Source organism: Protopterus annectens, chromosome 9.part0 (assembly GCF_019279795.1).
Source record: "Protopterus annectens isolate FY-2018-M chromosome 9.part0, PAN1.0, whole genome shotgun sequence".
Taxonomy (NCBI): Eukaryota; Metazoa; Chordata; order Ceratodontiformes; family Protopteridae; genus Protopterus; species Protopterus annectens.
The window spans coordinates 719,438,834-719,461,289 of NC_056743.1; the positions used below are offsets into that span (position 1 = coordinate 719,438,834).

The 22,456-nt window shown below is 39.9% G+C and overlaps 1 protein-coding gene across 1 annotated transcript in view; it reads right to left on the reverse strand.

The window, feature by feature from the left end:
* Positions 1-22,456, reverse strand: part of LOC122810579 (1-aminocyclopropane-1-carboxylate synthase-like protein 1) — a 790,733-nt gene that overhangs the window by 665,661 nt on the left and 102,616 nt on the right. Inside the window, exon 5 of the mRNA XM_044082158.1 lies at positions 5,598-5,668. Coding sequence (XP_043938093.1) covers positions 5,598-5,668 — 71 coding nt within the window. The remainder of the gene's footprint in view (positions 1-5,597; positions 5,669-22,456) is intronic.

The window sequence follows — 22,456 nt, forward strand, 5'->3', positions numbered from 1 at the left end:
ATGAAATAATTGCAGGGTCTGCAGATGGATATTTAAACAGGAATTTGGAATCCTCTGGCACCTTACAGAGCCTGTCTGGCCTTTTAGGAGCAGGAGGTTGAAAGTCAGGACACTTAGAAGTTGCAGAGAATGCATCTAAGAAGTCTGCCAGAACAGAGGGTATGGCGGAAGAGGAAGCCATCTGCAGAAGGTAATAATACCATTTTTGGATATCTGACACCTGAGAACAATCCCATTTAAAGAACACCCTCATTTTAACAATGGTTTCCCCAAATGAAATATCCTCTCCAGGGGAATCTGTCCCATTTGATTCCCCTTCTGGGGAAGCATATCCCAAAGAAAATGAAATTTGTGCAGAATAAGCCAAAGACTCATCCCCAGAAGAACCTCTTCATCTGATAAAAGCCCCACAGAAATCCTCTTTTGTGGAGTAGAGCAAGGAAGGAAAGGAGAGATATGAAGACTGTCTCGGGGCCACAAAGGTATTGAAAAGCCATTGGGAAGAAGCCTGTCAATCAGCAGGCTGTTCATGGGCTGCAGGGGAAGCATATTTAGTTTTCATTTTTTTCTTCTGAGGAAAATCCATGCAGTGGAAGGATGAGGAGGGGCCCAACGTCGGCCCACACTCAACAATATTAGAAGGAACATCTCCTCAGACAATGACATGTGGAATGCCACTCAGGCCTTCAGTTACAATGACCCTGGATTCCCCTCCTACATCTGGAACGTATGCCAGTGTATCCCCTGAGGATGTGCTAGTAGGATCCTTCATGGCCTCCACACCGGTACCTACGAAAGGAGTGCCTACACACTCCTAAATGGTCTCTGGGCCAACATCGGCCTTGGGAGAGACATCCAGAACTAGAGGAGCAGCAGGTAAGTCATGCCTAGACTTCTTGACCTTCTTAGCTAGCAGCTCACCTGAAGGGCCCAATGTATCTTCCATATTGCATACTAGGCACTTAAAGCACTGGTTTTCTAGGTACAAATTAAGATAAGTTAAATGACTATGCAGGGTCTTGGGGACAAAAGATTTGCAAATAGAGCAAGAAGCATGGTCGTGGTCAGGGCCTTGGCAAAAGAGACAAAGGTAGTGGGAGTCCCTATGTGGAAATGGATTCCACACAGACACTTGTCCTTCCTAGCTGTCATGTAACCAAGAAAAACAGTAGCAAATAAAGCAATAAGAAGAAAACCCCACAGGGCACTTATCTGATTGCAATCTACAACTTCTCTGAGGAGCAATGACCAGAGAAGATGATCTGACTGGTGGCAGAAAAGTTCTGAGGATTGGTACGTGCAGACATCCACTTTATACCCAATGTCATTTAATGACCGATGTAGGACCCGTTCTATGTGCGATGTCACACGTACCCTACAGTAGCTTTAGACTCTTGTATACTGGCCAGATGTACGAGTCAGCCGGCGGCAGACTCCCTCATGTTACGAATACTGCAGCATATGAATAGAAGGACATACAAACTATTATCAGTGATATAACACTGGGGTCCAAATTGGGGTCATGCCTTTTTAATGTCCATATAAGTGACACTGCAGAAAATTTGGCAGGAACATATTTGTTTTTGGTGATGCCACAAAGATGCAAGTGTTTACAGATATGGACAGACAGTATTAAATGTGGTTCTGAGTCACTGAAAGATGGCAGTCGAAAACATACAGCTTAACTTTTTATTTAATAAAGTGCAAAATAATGCACCTCAGAAGCAATGTATCAGGAACAGAATGCATAACCAGAATTGAATCAGCAGTACCAAAAAAGAGGCTTACTGTAATCATAGCAGATGGCCTAAAGATAAACAGAAACAATCAGCAAATACAGAAAATAAAAAAAAAAAAATGTTACTGCTTTGAGACAGACAGCATAAGTGGCCAGTTATGCTAGAAAAGTGGCTTCAGACCTACTGTATACCAACATATATACTTATTTATATTTTCTGTATACAGTGCTGGTCATCTTGGCTTGATATACGTTATATGACAGAGTACTGTTTTAATGCAAAGCCGAGTAATTTGCCTTTTCTAAATGTAAGCCTGTGGTATGAAAAAGCAGCACAGAGGTCTGGTGGGATACTGGAATGCAATGGATTAGGCAACATCAGTATAAAACCAGAAGCCATTACCCCCCCCCCCCCCCCAAAGTAGAAAGCTGGTAAGGCTTTTATTTTAACCATGCCAATAATGAGAGATGCAGCACAGACCATAATAAAATGAAAGATGGCAAAAAAGAATGAAAATATAGTTACTCCCGTGATCCAAATGACTACAAACGTACCTCTAACAGTGATCACACACCCATCAAGAAGCACGACTGGATAATTAGCTAAAGCACTCGCGGTAGGGATAAATGGCTAGCAATGAAGAAATGGAGTGCCACTTCATAGCATGTTCAAAAGTACTGTGTTACAGAGCATTGTGCCCGCTAAGATACATATTACTGAGCATGGAGCACGACAAAAGCAAGTTTACACCTTTAATCCACACAACACTATGGCAAAAAAACACAACGCAACAAATATTAATAGCTTAATGTGACAAACATCATTAGCAAGTTAATGTGAAAATTTAAAGTTTGACAAAACATTCCTTCATCTGAAAAAGGTATGCACAAATAATGTAACTGGTCAGGTGAAATCAGTTAGTGTCAAACCATATGTGATGCTATCAAGTCTGTGACACACTTCATAGATATTCTAAACTCCTCCTGTAAAACAAGACAATTATTATCCTATAAAAACTTTGATCAAAGGAATGTTATACTCCTACAATCACATGTAATCACTGGGGTTGTGATATCCCTTTTGCAGGCTTTTTGCCACGTTGCATTTTACTGTAATTTGTCCTATTGCTGCTGTCTCCTGCAGAACATCCAATTCTAGCAGAACTGGTGGTAAGACCCTACTGTGTGCAGTTCTAAAGACTACATTTATAAAATGGCATAGACAAGATTATCAAAAATTTGCAGAAGGGCCACAAAACTGTGCATGGAGTTCACCAGAAGTAATTTAAGGAAAAGCAAGGGCAGCACAGTGGGTAGTGTTGTCGCCTCACAGCAAGAGGTTCTATGGTTCAATTTTTGTCTGGGGTACCTTCTGTGTGGAGTCTGCATGCCCTTCCTTTGCTTCTATGGGCTTTCCAGTTTTGTCCCACACTCCACAGAGATGCAGTAGATGAATTGAGTACACTAAACTGGCCAAAAGTGTGTGTGCATGCATGTGTTTGGTGTGGAACCACCACCACGGCTAGGCTAGCCACCCAGTGGTGTGAACACTGGCTCTAGATTATCACTGTTGAAGTGACATCCTGACCTAATGTGCAAAAATGGGAAAAAGGGGTATGGATGGACAGATTTAAGGAAAACTTATAAGGGATTCATGTGTATACTCCTGAAAAATGAATAACAGCTAGGTATAAGAACATTACCATAAAAGAATTTACAGAGTTTAAGCTGGTACTGTTTTCAATAAAAAAGAAAGGTTCATGGGAAAAAGAGGATATAGCTACAATGTAGATGGCTGAGGAAACATGCAATCAAGTATTTTTGTTTCAGAGAAAGACTTCTGAATAATTCAACAGTTTTCACAAAGACAGTGTAGAGTTAAAACAGTGACACAGTTCAAGAATACAGGGGAAAGGCATTAGGCAGTTCTTATAAAGGGCAGAAATATACTCTCTTGATTCACTGATGTCTGTAGCATATCCACTGACTAGGAAAACTGACAAATTACTTAGGCCATAGACTATTTATTTGCCTTCAACACCTACATTAATGTGCCTCCTATCATACAGCATTATACTTCTCCAGGATGCAGTTACTAAACAGCTGTGTTTGCCTGTCTTGCATGACCAAGGAAGACTGCTAAACTGCATTCATATAAATGAGGGAAGACTTCTCTGCCATTTGTAACTATGATGACTCTACACCAAAGGTCACCAGTGTTAAAGTAGTGTATCAATACATAATAACAAATACAGAACCAAAATAACAAAGAAATGTGCAGTGTTGCAGAATGTTACAAATAACTGCAAGTCAGCTCATGACATGTTTAATTTTTACATACAGAATACAAAATGAGCTAAATGAATTGCTGTTTGCTTAACCTTCACGCATCTAAATTCTATCATGCAAATTTGAATACTGCAGTGGGTATAAACAAGGACATAACTGGCTATATGACACCAGATGGAAGCTCAGATCAATCTACCTGTATGGTACAGAGGGAATGAGCAATGACTACAACCCAAGGGAATGGGGTTCAATTACTGCCTGCAGCACTGTAAAAGCTAGACAGAGTAGGGATGGGAGTGAATATGCATAGGCCTGGGCACACACTCCATGGCTGAACTCAACAATGGAGACCAGGGTCAAGTGGGGGTGCTGTCTGCAAAGACAGCAGAACATTAGGGGTCAATGAATAAAACCCAAGTAGCATGCAGGATGAAAACTCCCACTCGTGGTCACTCAATTCTCACATCAACACTGGAAGCACACACAGCTGGTGAAATAAAACATGAATGATTAGCAATAACATTTGATCTCTATGAGATTTAAATTCATGGGCTAAAGCTGAAGGGTATTGTCTGAGTAAAAGCAGGACTGGGTACATCTATGTGCATGGAAACACTGTGAACAAGTTCAGGAAGCTATGTACAAATTCTGCTGCATTTCAAGTACAAAAACTATTACATTTAAGTCATGAGTACTCACCTGCTGTCCTTGCTTAGACCAACATATACTCTGCTTGAGTTATTTTTTTTGGTTGCACTTCATCTTAAGATGCACAATAATACATTTTAAGAAAACGTTCTTCCTAGTATGGTTTACACAGGAGACATTAACAGGATTCACCTCTACTGGATACAAATACCCTTTGCTTCTGAACAGGACTTACTGAAATGCCGTTACTTTAAGAAAAAATAGTAAAACTTGAAACAAACACAAATTGCTTAACAATATAAATATGTCTCAATATTAAACGAATTAATCAATTTAAAACATTTTTTTCATATTTGCAATGACTGATCTGGTTTTAATAATACATTTTCTATATTTATTTTAGATAAAGAAATGTTTCTATATAGTTATGCTTTAGTACACTTTATAATAAGCATCTCTAAAAAAATCCATATTCAAATCTCAGATGCTCATATATAACCAGTTTGATTAAAAAAGGTTGATTTTTTCTGGTACAATCTGCATTCCGAACTGCAGCTTCTCTTGAAAATGTGTTGCTATGTTGTAACAAATTTCTGCTATTGAATAGTTCTACAACTTTTCTATATCTGCATAAACTACAAATGATCACTGATTGATTAAAGGGAGAGGGAGCAAACCCTCTCACAGAAATATTTTTAAAATGGATACAAGCCATCTGTTTCTAGCAGAGCACATAACGGCCACTCTTCTATCAGCTACTCTGCATAAAACCATGCTTAGATTCCTTTATTTAAATATGTATTTTCAAGTCAAGGTAACAAAGGAATACCTTGAAAGCTAGAACATGTCTAAAACAAAAATTAAAATCAACTCGACTTGCCACATGTTAAAGAAACATTATCAAGATGTTTGGAGTACTTACAATGGGTGCCCCCGCCAGTCAGGATACTGCAGTAGAGGAGGGTCAATCTGATGCATATCACTCTGGGTTAACTGTTAAACAAACAAAAGTAATTCATTCAACATGATGAAGTTGAACTCTGCTTTAGAGCTGTGCTAAACATTAGTTTCTGAACCCCAAAAGAATAATTACATTTTTAAAGCAAGTAGGAGGAAGGTTTTTTATAAAACAATATGGATTTGTTCTTTGAAAAGTTTTTTTTTTTATAGGATACCATACATCTACATATGTAGACTTCTCATGCAGGTCTGTGTGGAGCTGATATCAGAAGAGGCCTGTAGTCATGAAGGCAAAGGAAAAAATGGGAAAGCTTACAACAAAAAGGGTATATATGAGCAGAACCTTCCTTTCACATATGACCTGGGAGGACAAAGGTAAACAGTAGGCTTTGGGTCATATGAAAACTCCAACACTCAAACCCAGAGCTCCCCAACTGCTTAGCATTCCAAAATTAAAGCATTTCCTAGCACTGTAGTAAATGCAGCCACTTCTCTCTTCCGGATTCAGCAGAATCATCACCATCAGTTTACCTTAACCTTGTAATGGACTTGGCATTTCTTTATGTGCCGGTACCCAGAGTAAGAGCCTATGTCAGGCCATTAGAAGCTAATTCACTATGAAGGGGAACAGCATTGTTACACAGGTAATGAAACAAGAAAATTCAGCTTACTAAGCAGTAAAAAGACAAGAGAACAAAATAAGCAAAAAAGCACAAGAAGTAAAATGCAGTTAGATATGAATGTGCCACAACACCCAGGCTAGCACTGGTAGTATTAAGCTGACCAGTGTAACAGACTGTACTATTTATTTACATTTAGTGTCCTTTCCTTAAAGCTAACTATAGAGTCTGGTTTCCAGCATTACTGCTTAACTGAAATGGCAAAGTCTGTCACCTGGTACCATATCACATCATGTCTGTCTCTTAACATTGCAGTTATGAATGTAAATCACTGAGTAGTGGTGCCACATACTGTTAGTTTTGTGACATAGTGCAGCCTCAGTTTCTAGGGAATCTCTCACCTCAAGGAAATCTGTCAGAAAAGTAGAAGTTTGATTTCCATTTCATGGTTACTCTATTAGCTCAGAAGACTGAGAATGAAAAATCTAGTATTTTTCTGCATATCACAGTGCAAGACAAGACTAAAAGGTTTAGTAAATTTGACTTTTGACAGGGAGAGATGGACTGTACAACTGTGATGAAATGAAAGAGGTATTCCAGAAATTTTGTGAACCAAGAAAAAAAGTCATCAATATGTTTGCAAACTTTCATCCCAAGAAATCCAGGTCCACTGAGAAGCACTGATGTTTTATGTTACTGAATTAAAGGAATACTGTGAGCTTCCAGAGTTACATCATTCACAGGCAAAGGCAGAATTACTGGCCGAATATGAATTTATCAAACTGAGGGATGTTATCAGAAGCACAATAAATGTTAAATAAAGCCACAACAGAGAGAACACTAGGTTAAGTTACTTAAAATAAAGCCGAGCTGTTAAAATTAGAAGTGTGAATAACTGCGTGTGAAATGAAAGGCAAGGGACACTGAGCAGAGTGGACAAGTTGTTGACCGCAGCTGTTAGCTGAGATATATAAGTATTCTGTTTTTTTTCGATTATTTATACAGATTATTGTTTTTAACAATTAATATATAGCACTTTTATTGTCTGCTTTTTAGTCTTCGAGTGTATTTTATTGCTATTAACTAATCTGCACAAGTAACTGATTTGTCTGCAGTTAAAAGCATTCTGTATCTTTACAAATCTTTATCTGTTTGTGCTTTCTCTAGTGCTACTGTCTGTAGGCTATTGTCCCCACCCTCCCTCCCAGTTGGTGTTTTGCTCTTATACTTGGTGGCTTTGCAGTTGCCCGCCCCTACTGTTAATCTGATCTGTGACACTCCTCCCAGTCTAGTGTCATCAGCTCATTGCCTTAATATTGCTACAACTCAAGTGCTCTAGGTTGCACTGCATCTGAAGTGTTTGTGTGTTTTAGCTGCTTTTCTGTATATATAGACTTCTCTGTTTCTTTAACTAAATAAGCTCTGCAAAGTTGTTTTATTGCATTCCTGCCTGTATTTCTGAGTTTTTTGCACTTTTAAAGTTTGTTTTTGCTTAGTTTAACTGGTAGGCTACACACTGAAGTGCGCTAGCCGAATTAAAGCATTTACTGTGTTTCTGTACCTAATTTCTGCTACTTTGTAAAAAAAAAAAAAAAAAATCCTTGTTTCCCGCCTTTACTGAACTAGAATAGTCCAGTCTTCAGGTATTGCTGATCTCTGGGCTGTGTCATACTTCCTGTGTTGCCCATATCTTTATTTGGATAGGAGAAAGCTTCTTTGTTCACCAGTGAGAGTGGGGAGCTCTGAGCAGCCTATCTGTCCCTTGAGGAGTGGTTCCAGCCCAGTGACCTGTAGCTTATTGGCCGTTTTGGGCCATTTCCTCTCTCTTTCTAACCCCCTGCTTTAAAGCCAGCTTTAGCGTGCTTTTGCGCTTGTAATTTAAAGTTTGTCCTGTTTGTTGCATTTACCTGTTGAGGCTACACACTCAAGTGCTCTAGCCTGTGTTACATATTTATTGCATTTTTCTGCTGTTTGTTGCAAAAAAGAAAGAAAAATATCCTTGTTTCCCATCTTTCCTGACCTAGAGTAGTCCAAATACAGGCTTTGCTGTATTCTGGACTTTTGGAAAGTTCCTGTGTTGCCCATCTCCTTTCTTGGATAAAGGGAGGCTTCTTTGTTCACCAGTGGCAGTGGGGAGCTTGGAGCAGCCTATCTATCCCTGGAAGAGTGTTCCCAGCACAAGAATCTGGTTGTCTATTGGCCGTTTTTGGCCAATTTCTAGCTCTTTCAAGTCTCCCTTTATAATACCCACTTTGGCGCGTTTTTTGCGCTTGTTACTACGCAGCCAAGTTCCTTGTTGTCCTGCAGAGTGGTGCTAGCAGCAGATAGGCTAAAAGACCGACTGCTAAACTGATAAAAGTGTTTGTTTTCCTGCTACTACCTGTGCGACTGTCCGATCTAGCTAAACTGAAAGTATTTCTGCTTTTTGAACTTTTTTAAATTGTTTAAAGTTGTCTTTGCACCTGCACTTTTAAAGTTTGTCCTGTTTGTTGCTTTTACCTGTTGAGGCTACACACTCAAGTGCTCTAGCCTGTGTTACATATTTATTGCATTTTCCTGCTGTTTGTTGCAAAAAATATATATATATCCTTGTTTCCCGTCTTTCCTGACCTAGAGTAGTCCAAATACAGGCTTTGCTGTATTCTGGACTTTTGGAAAGTTCCTGTGTTGCCCATTTCCTTTCTTGGATAAAGAGAGGCTTCTTTGTTCACCAGTGGCAGTGGGGAGCTTGGAGCAGCCTATCTATCTTTGCGCGATTTTGCGCATAGCGCAGCATCAGGCAGCGCTGCTTACTTGGGTTTAAACCATTCTCGGCTCCACAAAGTCTGCTCTTCACTTTTTCCCTTAGAACTGATCTAGTTCTCATAATAAACACCCTCTTCCCACTCTAAAGCCTGGCACTTGCTCACTAAAGAAATTATATAAGTCAGCACTAAAAAATTAAAAGCACTACACCCTCACAAACTCCCCTTGAGTACCTTGCTCCCCATTGGCCCTTTTTTCAATTATAAAGGAATTCCCAATACTATTCTAGCATGTCCAAAGGTCAGTTGTCAATCTCCTCTCTGGTCCAGCTGGTGAATCTGGGAATCTTGAGGCAATGTTACAACTGCCTCATGTACACAGACAACCCTCTCCTCCTCCCAACAAATTCCAACACATGTGAGAGATGCAACCATATAGCCAAACTGGAGGCTAAGCTCTCTCAACTCAGTACTGGCGTAACCAGTCAGGAGGAGAAGGAAACCACACTCACTACAATTCCAGTCTCACATAGACCTACCACGACAGCAAACCAAACACATAAACACACAAAAACATACTCAGAGGCTCTAAATAAAAATCTGCCTAAGCAGCAGAGACCTCCAAAGCAGACACCAAAGCAACCGCTACCCCAAAACAAAACACGTGCAACACATAGCTCACAAAGCCAGTGTGCCGAACAGTCACAGCCCTTAAGGCTAAACAACGCACCTGATACACTTGTAATAGGTGACTATCGTCAGGCACACTGACGTCCCACTCACCAGGCTGAACAAGGAGAAGGTCACGGTGAGCTGCCTGTCGGGCGCTTGGATACGCCACATAACACAAGCACTCAGGTCACTCCAAGGCAAGTACAAATATGACTCAGTCATTGTCCATGCTGGTGTGAATGACCAGAGACGTACCTCCCTGGACTACATGAAAAGAGACAGAGGAGCTCTCTGAGCATGTAGCCCAGGCCGGTATGACCCTGACCTTGAGTAGCATCTTACCCTCACCAAGAATGATGGCACAATATGAAGACAAGATGATCAATTTCAACAATTGGCTTAAGTATTGGTGTCATTCAAAGGGGATCCAATGCCTGTCTGCCTGGGATGACATGCTCAACAAGCCACGATGCTTCGCTAGGGACGGCTTGCACCTGTCACCCCTGGGCTTTCGGATATTGGCAAAGGCTCTTGCCACCCCCATAGTGCCTTTTTTAGGCAAGGCTCAAAAGACAAACCCACCTCCATAGGTATCACAAGGGATAAGAAACTAAGAGTAATGTTACTCAACGCCAGAAGTCTAAACCTCAAGATGCACGACTGAAACTCTCCTTAGCATGGAGAACATCGATATCTGTGCAGTAACAGAAACCTGGTTCAAGGCTCCCGAGAGCACCCCAGCACTACCAGGTTACACCTCATACCATGTTTTTCGGCCCCAAAACTTGGACCGAACCACAAAAGGAGGGGGAGTATCAATATTCGTCAAAGATACCCACACCTCCAGGTTGGTGACACAGCACGAAGCATCAGAGACTATCCATGTGCAACTAACAGTGGGTAAAACTGCCTTCCAGTTTATAGCCTGCTACAGACCACCCTCCCAAACCCAGGAACCCCACTCGGCCTTCCTGAGAACACTGGAAAATATGAAGGTCTCTCCAAACACCATTATATTGGGCGACTTCAACTACCCTAACATAGACTGGGAGCATTACTCTAGCTCCAACACCCTAGCCCAAAGGTTCCTAGAATTTATAAACTCAAATGCTATGGAACAACTTGTTGCCACTCCTACAAGAGGGGAAAACATACAGGACCTGATCATCACCAACATGGGGACTCTATGCTCCAGACCAGAAGTGTATCCCTCACTGGTAAGATCAGACCATAAACTAATCTCACTAGATATTTACATCCCGACCCCAGCCTCTGCCCAGAAAACCACAGTGAAAAACTTCTCTAAAGCAAATTTCACACTCCTCAAAACCAAGGTGGAATCCTTCAAAGCCCCTGGGCCTGTGGAAAATATGTCCCAGACCGCAGAATCCTTTATAAACGCATTCTATGAACACCTTCAGGAATGTATGGATCATGCAATCCCAAATAAAACCAAGACCCAATCCTCCAAAGTTAGGCGTCCTGTCTGGTGGACCCCAGCCATAAACAAACTATACAATAGAAGGAGGAAGCTACTACATGATAAAGCAAAATCCCAAAAAGGGAAGGCATCTCTGATCAGTATTAGCAAAAAACTACGGGCACTCATAAAATCGTCTAAGGCCAGCTTCGAGAGAAAAATTGCACAGGACACTAAGGATAATCACAAGGCTTTCTTTAGTTATGTTAGGAACCTGGGTGGGAATTCCCAGATATGCTCAGAATTAGTCCAAAATGACAAAAATACACCGAACCCACAGACATTGCCAACATCCTAACTGACAGGTTCAGCGCAAACACCCCCCCTCCCCACCAAAAGGGCAAATATCTATCCCAGCAGAGTGCTGCCCCCCTGACATCTCAGATGCTCAGGTAAGAGCCGCCCTCTCCAAAGCAAAAAACACAGCATCAATGGGACCAGACGGTGTCCCGGGCTGCGTCCTACATGAACTCAAAGAAGAACTAAACCCAAACATAAAACTACTGTTCAATCTCAGCCTTACTAATGGATATGTACCCAAAGAGTGGCGTACAGCAACAGTGGTCCCTCTCCACAAAGGTGGTGCCAAAACGGATCCTGGAAACTATCGCCCCATAAGCTTGACTAGCTTGGGCTGCAAAGCTATGGAAAGGATCATCATGGACCTCATAAATAAAGATATTGGGGACCTACAGACACTGGATCCTACCCAGTTCGACTTTGTTAAGGGCAGATCCTGCCTCTTAAACCTGGTCGATTTCTTTGAAACAGTCACCAAGGCCATTGACGAGGGGAAGGTGGTCCACACAGCCTACCTGGACCTCGCAAAAGCCCTCGATACAATACCCCACTCGGGCATTATAGATAAGCTCACCAGCTTAAATATAAACCCCTATGTCACTAGATGGGTTGCAAACTGGCTCAAGGACAGAACCCACATGGTTAGAATTGCTGGAGCCATGTCAGACTCCAAACCAGTTACAAGTGGCGTCCCACAAGGCTCAGTCCTGGGACCTCTCTTGTTCGGTATATATTTCTCGGAGGTACAGGCTAACACGGAAGGACTGTGGCTGACCAAGTTCGCAGATGACTGCAAACTGGGTGCCATAATAGACTCTCCAGCCGACACAAGCATCCTACAAAAGGGCCTCATAGAAACAGACAACTGGTGCCAGAGCCATGGCCTCAAGCTAAACTCCAAAAAGTGTATAGTCATCCCCCTTGGCAAAAACAAAGTGCCCACATATTACCACATAGGTGGTAATCCATTAAGTACGGAAGAAGTAATTAGGGACCTGGGGACCCAAGTTGATAGCAATCTCTCATTTGACAACCACGTGGCCAAAGTGGTTAGAAAAACATTTTATATAGCCCACCTAATCATGAAGGGATTCACATCTAGATCAGGGGAGGTCATCGTGCCTCTTTACTCATCCCTCATCAGGCCCATAATTGAGTACAATGCCCCTTTTGGGATGTACCTTACCAGACACCTGCAGCAACTGGAAAGACCCCAAAAGTACCTCACCAAGAGGATCAAAGGGCTCAAACAGATGACATATGCTGCCCGGTTAAAGAAACTCCAGCTCTACTCAGTGGCATACCGCCTGCTCAGAGGCGATCTGTGCCTGACGTATAAAGCCATGTCCAACCCGGAATTAATGGACATGCTGCACCTCAGAAAATCCAAATCCCATCGAGCTACATGCTCGAGAGACTTGAACCTCAGCACTGAAATAAATAGGACATGCTGGAGGGACAGATTCATAACCCAGAGGCTCCCTTCACTCTGGAATAAAATCCCAGTCCAGGTTAGGCAGAGTCCCTCATTGACTCTCTTCAAGAGGAATCTTGATGAGTGGATGGGCGACAGTAGGTTTACCCCGGGTATCACTTCTGTGTCACTTAGACAGAGGCACAGTATACTAACCTCGAAAAAGGGCATAGCAAAACTCATTTAAAATGGGTGGCGAAAGCCAAACACACTCTGGCTAGGCTTATAAATGCCCTAGGGCAGATAGCCTAGTATGAACCTATGAACCTATGAAAAAATGAGATAAAGGAAGTTGGGAAATGTGTCTCTGGTAAGGTTTGCATGAGGTCTGCTGCAAATATAATAATAATAAATGCTCTAAGCTGGATAAGTCATGTTAAGAGCTCTGGTAAAAAAAATAATTTCACTAAAATGTGCAAATCATCAACAAAGAATATGCAGCAGAAAAGAATGGTTGTGATAAAACAGACCCGTAGAAATGGGCAGCATATTACTTTTGGTTACAAGACATGTAGAATGCAAATTATGAAAGGGTTCCTACCACTATACTGAACCTTAAATAATTGAATCTAAACCACTAAACTCTTGTAGACTATAAAAGACAGAGACTCAAAATCCTGAAACAATACCAAATATGTATGTGAAAGCACATGCATTAAAAACTAATAAACCAAACAACAAATGGACATTCTTTTCAGCACATAAGTTCCTTGCACACCCACACAAGCAGCAACAGAGGTTCCTCACTAAAAGAATACAGAATGTAAATAACATGTCCATTGTGGACCACCTCAAAGCCCTGTCCCAGTACTCAGTCTCCTACAAACTACTGAGGGGCAATCTATGGCTAAACTAGAAGGCCATTTGACCCTGAAGTATCCGCTATACATTTGCGAAACAAGCAGTACTAGAATTACCCAATCTAGGATCTAAACCTCATCTGTGACAAACAAAACATGCTGGAGGGACAGGTATGTGTTTCAGAGATGACCCCTTTTTTGTACACCTGTAGATGCCCTAAGGCACAGGGAAAGCTATTCTAGTTCGTTGGCACGGATAACTGGGAAAACTGGGGCATGAGTGGATAAGTTTAAAAAAGCTCTAGGGCTGTTAGCCTATAATCTCCTATGATCAAAGAAATGTGCTCCACACTTTTCCTAAGTATTTAAACTCTAAACACAAGACGCTACAACAACAGAATGAACTAGAATGTGAAAATATGATACTAGAATGTATGGTTATTTAACATTATCTCTATGGAGCTTTTCTCCTCGGGCATCTACTGCAAACGGCCTAGTGCCCAACTAGACTTTACAGGTAAACAAAACAAAAACAAAATTTACTATAACATGAAAGGTTGTTAAGGATTGAGACAAAAAGTATAAACTACCTGTTGAGTAGCTATTACCATTATATGCATATTTAGCTATAACTCTTGAACTGAAGAAACCTTCAAATTTCTACTAAAATGATTATGTAAAGTGTTCAAAATGTAATTAAAAGATATGAATATTAAGAAAGTTTTGTGCAAAAATGAAACTGCCTTCTGCCCCTCAGACGTTTGAATGGTTAAAGAATGCCTATATTCCAAGAAAAAAATTTTAATCAAAATTATTTAAAAGCAAGACTACTCAACTTGAAGGACCTACTGCCTTTTTTTGTGTTATGGTGGCAGTAACAAGTATTCTTAACAGTGATAACAATCAGCACAATCAGCCTTTACTACTGTAATATAATGTACATAAACCCAGAGCTATACTTTCCTTTTGAAACAACTTTGTATCTTGGAAACTGAAAGCTTGTACAACCTAGGCATACAGTGTCAGGCCGCTTTAAGAAAACAAGACAAAACACCTTTATTGAATCATTTGTAACACAGGCATACTTACATTTATATAAAAGCAAAACAAACCATATTAACACGTTCACATTTACAAACACTATACATCATATATATTTTTCTATCCAATATAATCAATCCAACATTACATAAGTTGTTCGATTCCTGCCTTTTCTTAAACCTCACTCCTCCAACAAAACAATATTCTGCATGTACTGTTCTGACAATTTACTTTTTTTCAATGTAATTCGTTCCTATCCTTTTCTAAAGATCCCATTTCTGGTATTTTATCTCCATTACAATATTCACTACTTAAAACACTGTTGCTTTAGACTTTGATTTCCATCTTCTAGTAATTGCTTTTTTTGTCAGCCACCAAAATCAGACTTAAAAGTCTGGGAAATTAAGATTCTATATTCAAGCAGAAAAAATCATTTCCTAAGTTATACTTATTTCCTCACCAGTATTTCTGACAGAGTACTCTGTAGAGAATTTTTAAAATCTGCCAACTCATTACACTCCAAAAACATATGCTCCCAGGTACCTCATTCTTCCCATCATACCTCCAACATTTTCCATCTACCTGAGGAAAAATTCTTGGGACTCTGCTTAGGGTATAAAAGTATCTATGCAAACACTCCCAAGCAAAAATCCTAAATCTTCGAGACTTTGTTGCATATTTGAGAATAATACATATGTCCTCTCATTGTTTATATTTTTTTTTTTTTTTTTTGTAAATTGGTCGTCTAATCTTTCTTCCCAACCCAATCTTCTTTGGTCTCATCTGATTTATTCCAATAGTTACCATGCAATATTTTATGCGCCCTACTAATTATTTATTTTTTAACAGCAGCTTCTGTTCTAGATTCAACTAAAAACTCAAACAGGTGCAAGTATTTCACTTAGGTTTCCCTATCCCTTTCTCTTTGCTTATATTTCTGATATCAATCCCTGATAGGAAAGGTAGTCTCTAGCCTGCACTCTAGATGTCTTCTTGGCCTCTTCTCATTCCATTACCTTTGCCTCTCTAATTATCTGTTCCCAGTAACTTGGATCCTTTGCCAGCTTCCTCCAGTAAATTCCAGCTGCCTCTTGTCTCTTCTCAGTGCCTCTAATTACAGTCGTCCCTACTGGCAGGATCTCCTTTCTCCATTCCCATGTTGGCTTGGTTCGTATTATAGTTTGTTACTATAAGAATATAATATTCTGTATGACTGTTGTTATTCTTAAAGGATTTGAATCCAAAATCTCACTCTCTCCTTATTTCTTGAATTTCCCCAAGCTTCATCATCATCCATTTCCACTTTGAATTGTATCTTTCGGCTTGTGTACTGTATATGAGCTTTAATTGTGTACCTCTAAAATATTCCTTCAAACCAGGTAATCCTAAACCACCTTGTTTTATTGGAGGGATCACGTTATCCCACTTGACTGTTGCCCTCATCTTCCCCCAGATAAAATCATTCAACTCTTTATTCTATCCACAATGTTTTCTCTGGTTGATAAAATACATCTGACCTGTGTATTCTCTGGTTGATAAAATACATCTGACCTGTGCATTCTCTGGTTGATAAAATACACCTGACCTGTGTATAAAACTAAAGGGACTAAAAACATTTTCACCACCTGTATCTTGCTATCCATATCCATAAGTGACAGCTTACAGTGTCTCAGTTTTGTATCTTCTTTTCTTTAGTCTCTTCTCACATATTGTTAGCTGCTATAACAGAAGCATTTTTAATCCACAGATGCATAGGTGTATATTAGGCTAACAACCACCAGGGCTTTTATAAGTCTAGCCATGCAATTTGACCCAAATTGCTTCACTTATAACATGTGCTTCTTAATTGGGGGGGGGGGGGGTAGTTAGGAGGTTGTTATAAAGTTTTGTGGAGGGGTATGGTAGTTAGGGAATATTTACTGTTGGCTTCGGTCTGTAACCAACATAGAGGACAGCCCAGAGATGAATCTGCAATTTCCCATCGAATGGGCAAGGTTACATTTGAATAGGCTTAGGGATGAACTTTGCTTTGCATGGACAGGGAGCCTATTCCAGAGCAAGGGGATTCTTTGACTCGCATATCTGTCTCACTAGCATGTTCTATTTATGTTGCAAGCAAAGTTCAAATCCTTGGATCTAATGTTTCTGTAGCTCTTGTTTTGCAGATGCGCAAAAGCTCCACCAGGGCTTGATATAAGGATGCTTTATATGCCAAGTACAGATCGCCTTTCAACAACCAGTAGGAGACTGAGCACAGAGACAGGGGTCTAAGGCAATCCATATAGGACAGTGTGAATACCTTGGATTCTCTTGGTGAGGAACCTCTGTGGGCATTCCAACTGTTGTATATACCTAGTCAGGTACATGCTGAAAAGGGCATTGTACTCAATGATGGGTATGAAAAGGGACAAATAAAGTGGTACTACAACTTCCTTGGACCTGAATGTCATACTCTTACTTATAAGTTGGGTAACACATAATGATTTTCTTACTACCTTGGCCACATGTTGGTCAAAGGCCAGATTACTGTCTACATATGTTCCCAGATCTCTAACTATAATGTCAGCTCTTAGAGGTATCTTATAAATCAAATAATTGGCCTGGGTAGTATTTACCCAAAAGGCACTATAATGCACTTCTTTGCACTGAGTTGTAATTCGTGGATTTGACACCAGTCATTTGTCTGTGTTAGACCTTCTTGCAGGATGTTACTGTCATGGGGGAATTTATGATGGCTTTCAATTTGCAGTCATCTGTGAACTTGTTGAGCCAGAGGACCTTGAAATTAGCATTGACCTCTGAGAAGTAGATGCCAAACAGAAATGGGCCCAGCATGGAGCCCTGTGGTACTCCACTGGCGACCTGCCTCTTGGTGGAGGTGGCCTCACCAATCCTGACTTCTTGGGTCCTATCTGAGTCAGCTGCCAATCCATAGAGTTGTGTAGGGATCTATGCCTAGTTCAGTGAGTTTGTCCAAAACAGTTGAGTAGAGTATTGTGTCAAATGCCTCAGACAGGTCTAGGATGATGGCATTCACTGTTTTCCCTTTATCCACTGCCTTGGTTACCTTCTTCAAAAGGTCTATCAGGTTAAGTAGACATTACCTTTCTTTGACAAAACCAAACTGGGGTGGGGCTAGTGTCTGCAGGTTGCAAATATCTTTGTTGATCTTTTCCCTGATAATTCATTCCTTGCCTTTGCATATTAGACCAGTCAGACTAATGAGTCTTTAGTTTGTAGGGTCGGTTGAAAGTCCACCCTTATGAAGGGGGTACACAGCTTGTTTTGAGGCTGAAAAGCAACTCAAGTCTTCCTGAAAGGATGCTTCAGGCTATTAAAGAGGCAACTTGAGATGCTGTTGTGCTGCAGTCATGCTGTGTTTTTAGCTTTAGTGAGCGCCTCTATGACTTGCTTCCTGCTGATAGCCCGGGGGAGGTATGCTGGTAGGGATTTCACAAGGGATGGCAGGGGTAGATGGGGGGGGGGGGTACAGTTTGAGCTGAATCTGAAAGCCAGAAGATTCAATATGTCACTCTGCTCAGTGAAGATGGTGCCATTTACTACCAATTCAGCAAACTGTTGTGTGTTACCTTCGAGGTTTTGGACATAGTTGTAGAAAGCCTTGTGATTGGCTTTAGCTTGAGGCACTATCAACCTCATAACTACACTTGTTCTATTTAATTAGTCCTTTTAGTTTTCTGCTTAGTTTTATTAGTGAGCTCTTGTCGTTATGAGAATTGCTCTTTCTTACTTTGACCATGACTTTCTACCTTTTGTTATACACCCTATTAAGATTAGGATTCCACCAGGGTGTTTTTTTTGGGGGGGGTTGTTTTGGGCTTACTTCGGGTAGATGCAGCAGCCTCTCTGCCGACATTTACATGTCTGTACAGTGTTTCTGTGAATAATTCTGCATAGGCTGTTGTGAACTCTAGGTTGGGTGGGGCACTGAATTTTGACAAACTCATTACATCCGAGTGACACCTCCAGGTGCATCTGCAGTTAACTCCCACTGACACATCTAGGTGTCAAATATTGCTTGTTCATATTTGCATCAGTAATTCCAAAACCATGCTATGTACAAGGTTTTAAAAGATTTCATCTTAAACCTTATACAATGGCAAACTCAACTGCATTAATATTTGACCTGTGTCTAGTGCATGTAAATAGATATTAACTGTTGTTTTATGATATTAATTTATATAGATATAATTTTTATGTTTTTCTAAATATCTCAACAATCGAGTAATGCAGACAGAACTCCTTAGCCTCATATGAAAGCTCTCAGGTTGATGAACAAAATGATGCTGACAGTATGTGTGCAACTTGAGTGGTTGCGGAGAGAATGTAAGTTGTTTACACAATATTATAAATGTTATAGTTACTGTGTTTCTGTGACTTATAAAATTTGGTTTAAGACCTAGAACCTAAGGAATACTACCACTATAAGAATAATTTGTAATGAAGAGTTGCCATTCATACTTCTTTCATAACCTCTATGGTTCTATAGATATGAAGATTTCTTTGAAATTTTATTCTGTCAAAGGGCTTAGGCTCTGCTCATTGGAAGTTACATTGCAAATTTCCTGAGCTCCATTGGAGTGAATGAGCTGTAGTTTGCTTTAGAATAGTTTCTAATTGTAACAGGTTTTACAACTTGATTTTTATTTTGAAAGAACCAATTTTGTGATCTGACCTCACTAGAGAGGACGTGACATTGGGGGGAGGGGCGCTCTCCCATATGGGTGAGAACAAGGTCCAGTATGTTTGAACCTCTATTTATAGTGTGAACCAACTGATCAATGGCATTTGTGTTAATATAGTCCAGGAAATGCTGTGCCTGTAAGTTGGCAGCAGTGTATGCTTCACATTCTACTGGAGGTAAAGTCTCCCATGAACAGAGTGTTTGGTTGGATGGACAGAACCTCCAGTAGGTCTAGATAAGATTTGAGGGATTCTTGAGACAGCGATGGAGATCTATAGTATGCTAAAATAGGGTTAGCAACTCTGTCTAAGGTGAACTGTATGCGGATGAACACCAGGGTATCAACCTGTTTAACCAAACTTAAGGTGTACTGGTTGCTAATGTAGACTGAGACACTGCCACCTTTAGTCCTTGTGTGCATAAAATTTTAGCCAAAATCCAGAAGCCTAAGGGACAGGTGCAAGCCATCTTTGGCAAAGCAACGTGATCTGTGTACCCTGTCCTCCCAGGCTGACAGATATTGAATCCCTCTGGACTGACACCAGTAATTTTAGCCTTAAAAATAGATAAATGCAAAAATAAAACATAAAAATCAGTACTCTATCAATAAAATAGCTTCTGGAAGAGATTTTTTTAATTACAAGTAAAGTACTTAGCTTGTGCCTGAATGGCACATGATGCAAGGAAATCACTACAGAGATTCCGGAGAGGATACAAGAATTGCTGAACTCTGTGGAAATAACCCAAGGCCCTTTCAAACACACCAACAGACACAAGCCAGCTGTGTAAGAATCCCTTTAGAAGGACTAAAATTGCAGGAAAACAACAATTAAGTGCCAACAATAATATAAAGTAGCAACTTAAACAGTAACACTGCAAGTAAAGCTTCTCAAAAGTGCATTTCTCAGAAATCAGCAAACAGTACTGTGAAAACGATTTAAAGTGCAAAAATCAGCAGATAAAGAAGTTAAATGAATTGCAAGAAAGTAAAATAAATCTTTTATCTGCCAGGGATGGCAGAGGATTTACTCAAGTCTCTCTCAACGTGTCGCAAGGATGCTACGCAGATGGGAACTTTTAAAAAACTTTTTAGAAAATAACCATTTGTAGTAAAGGAGGTTATTTAAAGAACAATTCTTGTTTGCTGACTGGACTCTTACTATGACAGATCTATGTAAACTAATGGGTGGGAAAAGTTCTTAATCAGCTTACACAACAGACAACAGCAATAAAAGCGGGAAGGGTTCTTTGTTAGTCAGATTACCATAATGGGTGAAAGCCAGAATCACTGACTTTTAAAACAACAGTAGCAAAAAGTTGGAGGGTTGGATAAAAATTCAAGATGATTTAAGAAGTCAGGCAAATCAGACACTACAGCTTATCATCCACAGTAAACCAGGTCAGCCTGTGAGCCAAAATGGCCAGGAATATGTTTTGGTTCAGTGATATATAGTCCTAATTAAACAAAAAGACCAAGATGACAATTAATCTGTTAAAACAGTTCTGTAAATATTTCGTCTTATTAAGTCCCCACTAAATATGGGTATTGCCGAACCACTTCAAATGTAGGTACATAGTTTATAGCTATAGCCTTTGTTTTATTTTCATTCACTTTATATCCCAAAAAAAATGGAACTCTCTCAGAATGTTCCAGAACACTGAGATGTCCTTTTCTGGTTTTATCGGGTACAAAATAGTAACGTCTGCAAATAAAGCCCACTTTTCTTGATTACCATAACAATTATACCCTTGAATTAATTTCTGAGTCCCTCACTTTCTTTGACAATGGTTCTAAATATAAAGCAAATAACAATGGGGAAAGAGAACAACCCCTTGTCTGGTTCCTCTGTTCAGACACAACCTATGAGAGAGAAACCCTTTAACTTTGATTTCTGCCTCCGATCCCTCATATTTCCTCCTAATTAAACCTTATTATTGTATCAGGAAATGCAAATACTTCCACTGCCCTACTCAAACAATCCCAGCAAATCCCAACAACTCTGCTGAATGCTTTCTCTGCCTCAAAGCCACAAAAACAGCAGTATTTTCTTTTATTCTGCTTCTCTCTGGATCATCATTGTTCTGTTAATATTGTCAAATGTTTGCCTCCCTTCCACAAAACCACAATGATCCATATCTATAAATTTTGGTAACACTTTTTTTTCTTTTATTTCTACCCTATTTTTCAACTCCACTTTCATTTTTTCTCACTCACTAGCTATAACTTACGGAGTACATTTGATCATCCCTAATAACTCCCAAATAATTTTCACTACCTATTTCTTAAACTCCTTTTTTTTTAACAGTTAAGGGGGGAAATGCCACTGTCTTCATTTTTATTTCATTACCCCGCATTTTTATCTTAGTTATTATTGGTGCATGATCTGTGTGTCAAAGCCCTCAATTAAATGCACATGTTTCTGTGAAATACAATTTCTATTTAGTCGAGCACCGTTACTAAACCTTGGGAAATAACATGTAAATTCTCTCAGAGTTACTACTTTTGAATTCACATCTTCATACTAAATATTTTTCATTAATTTCTTAAGAAATCTACCCTCTATTGTTATATTTTTCTTTCTAGTCACCCCTGATTCATCCTCATTGTTGCAAATAAAATTCCAATCCACACTTTTAAGTAATATATCCAACTGAAAACTTATTATTTCTCCCAAAATTTTCTTTAAGTTCCATAATAGCAATTTTACGTGGGATATAAATATATGTCAGCATAATCCTCATCCCTTGCCAGTAGCTCCTTACTGCCACAAATCTACCATTATCTTTTATGCCTTTTCTATCAGCATTAGCAATTAATATAAGCATGCCTTTTTTCCTCTGTCCCTGATATTCTGCTGAAGACCCATCCTGAAATCCTTTACTTATCAAATTCACATGCTCACTATTTTCCAAATCTCTCTCCTCTAGCACTGCTATTTGTACTCTGCATTTCTTAATATAATTAAATAATCTTTCGCTTTTGTC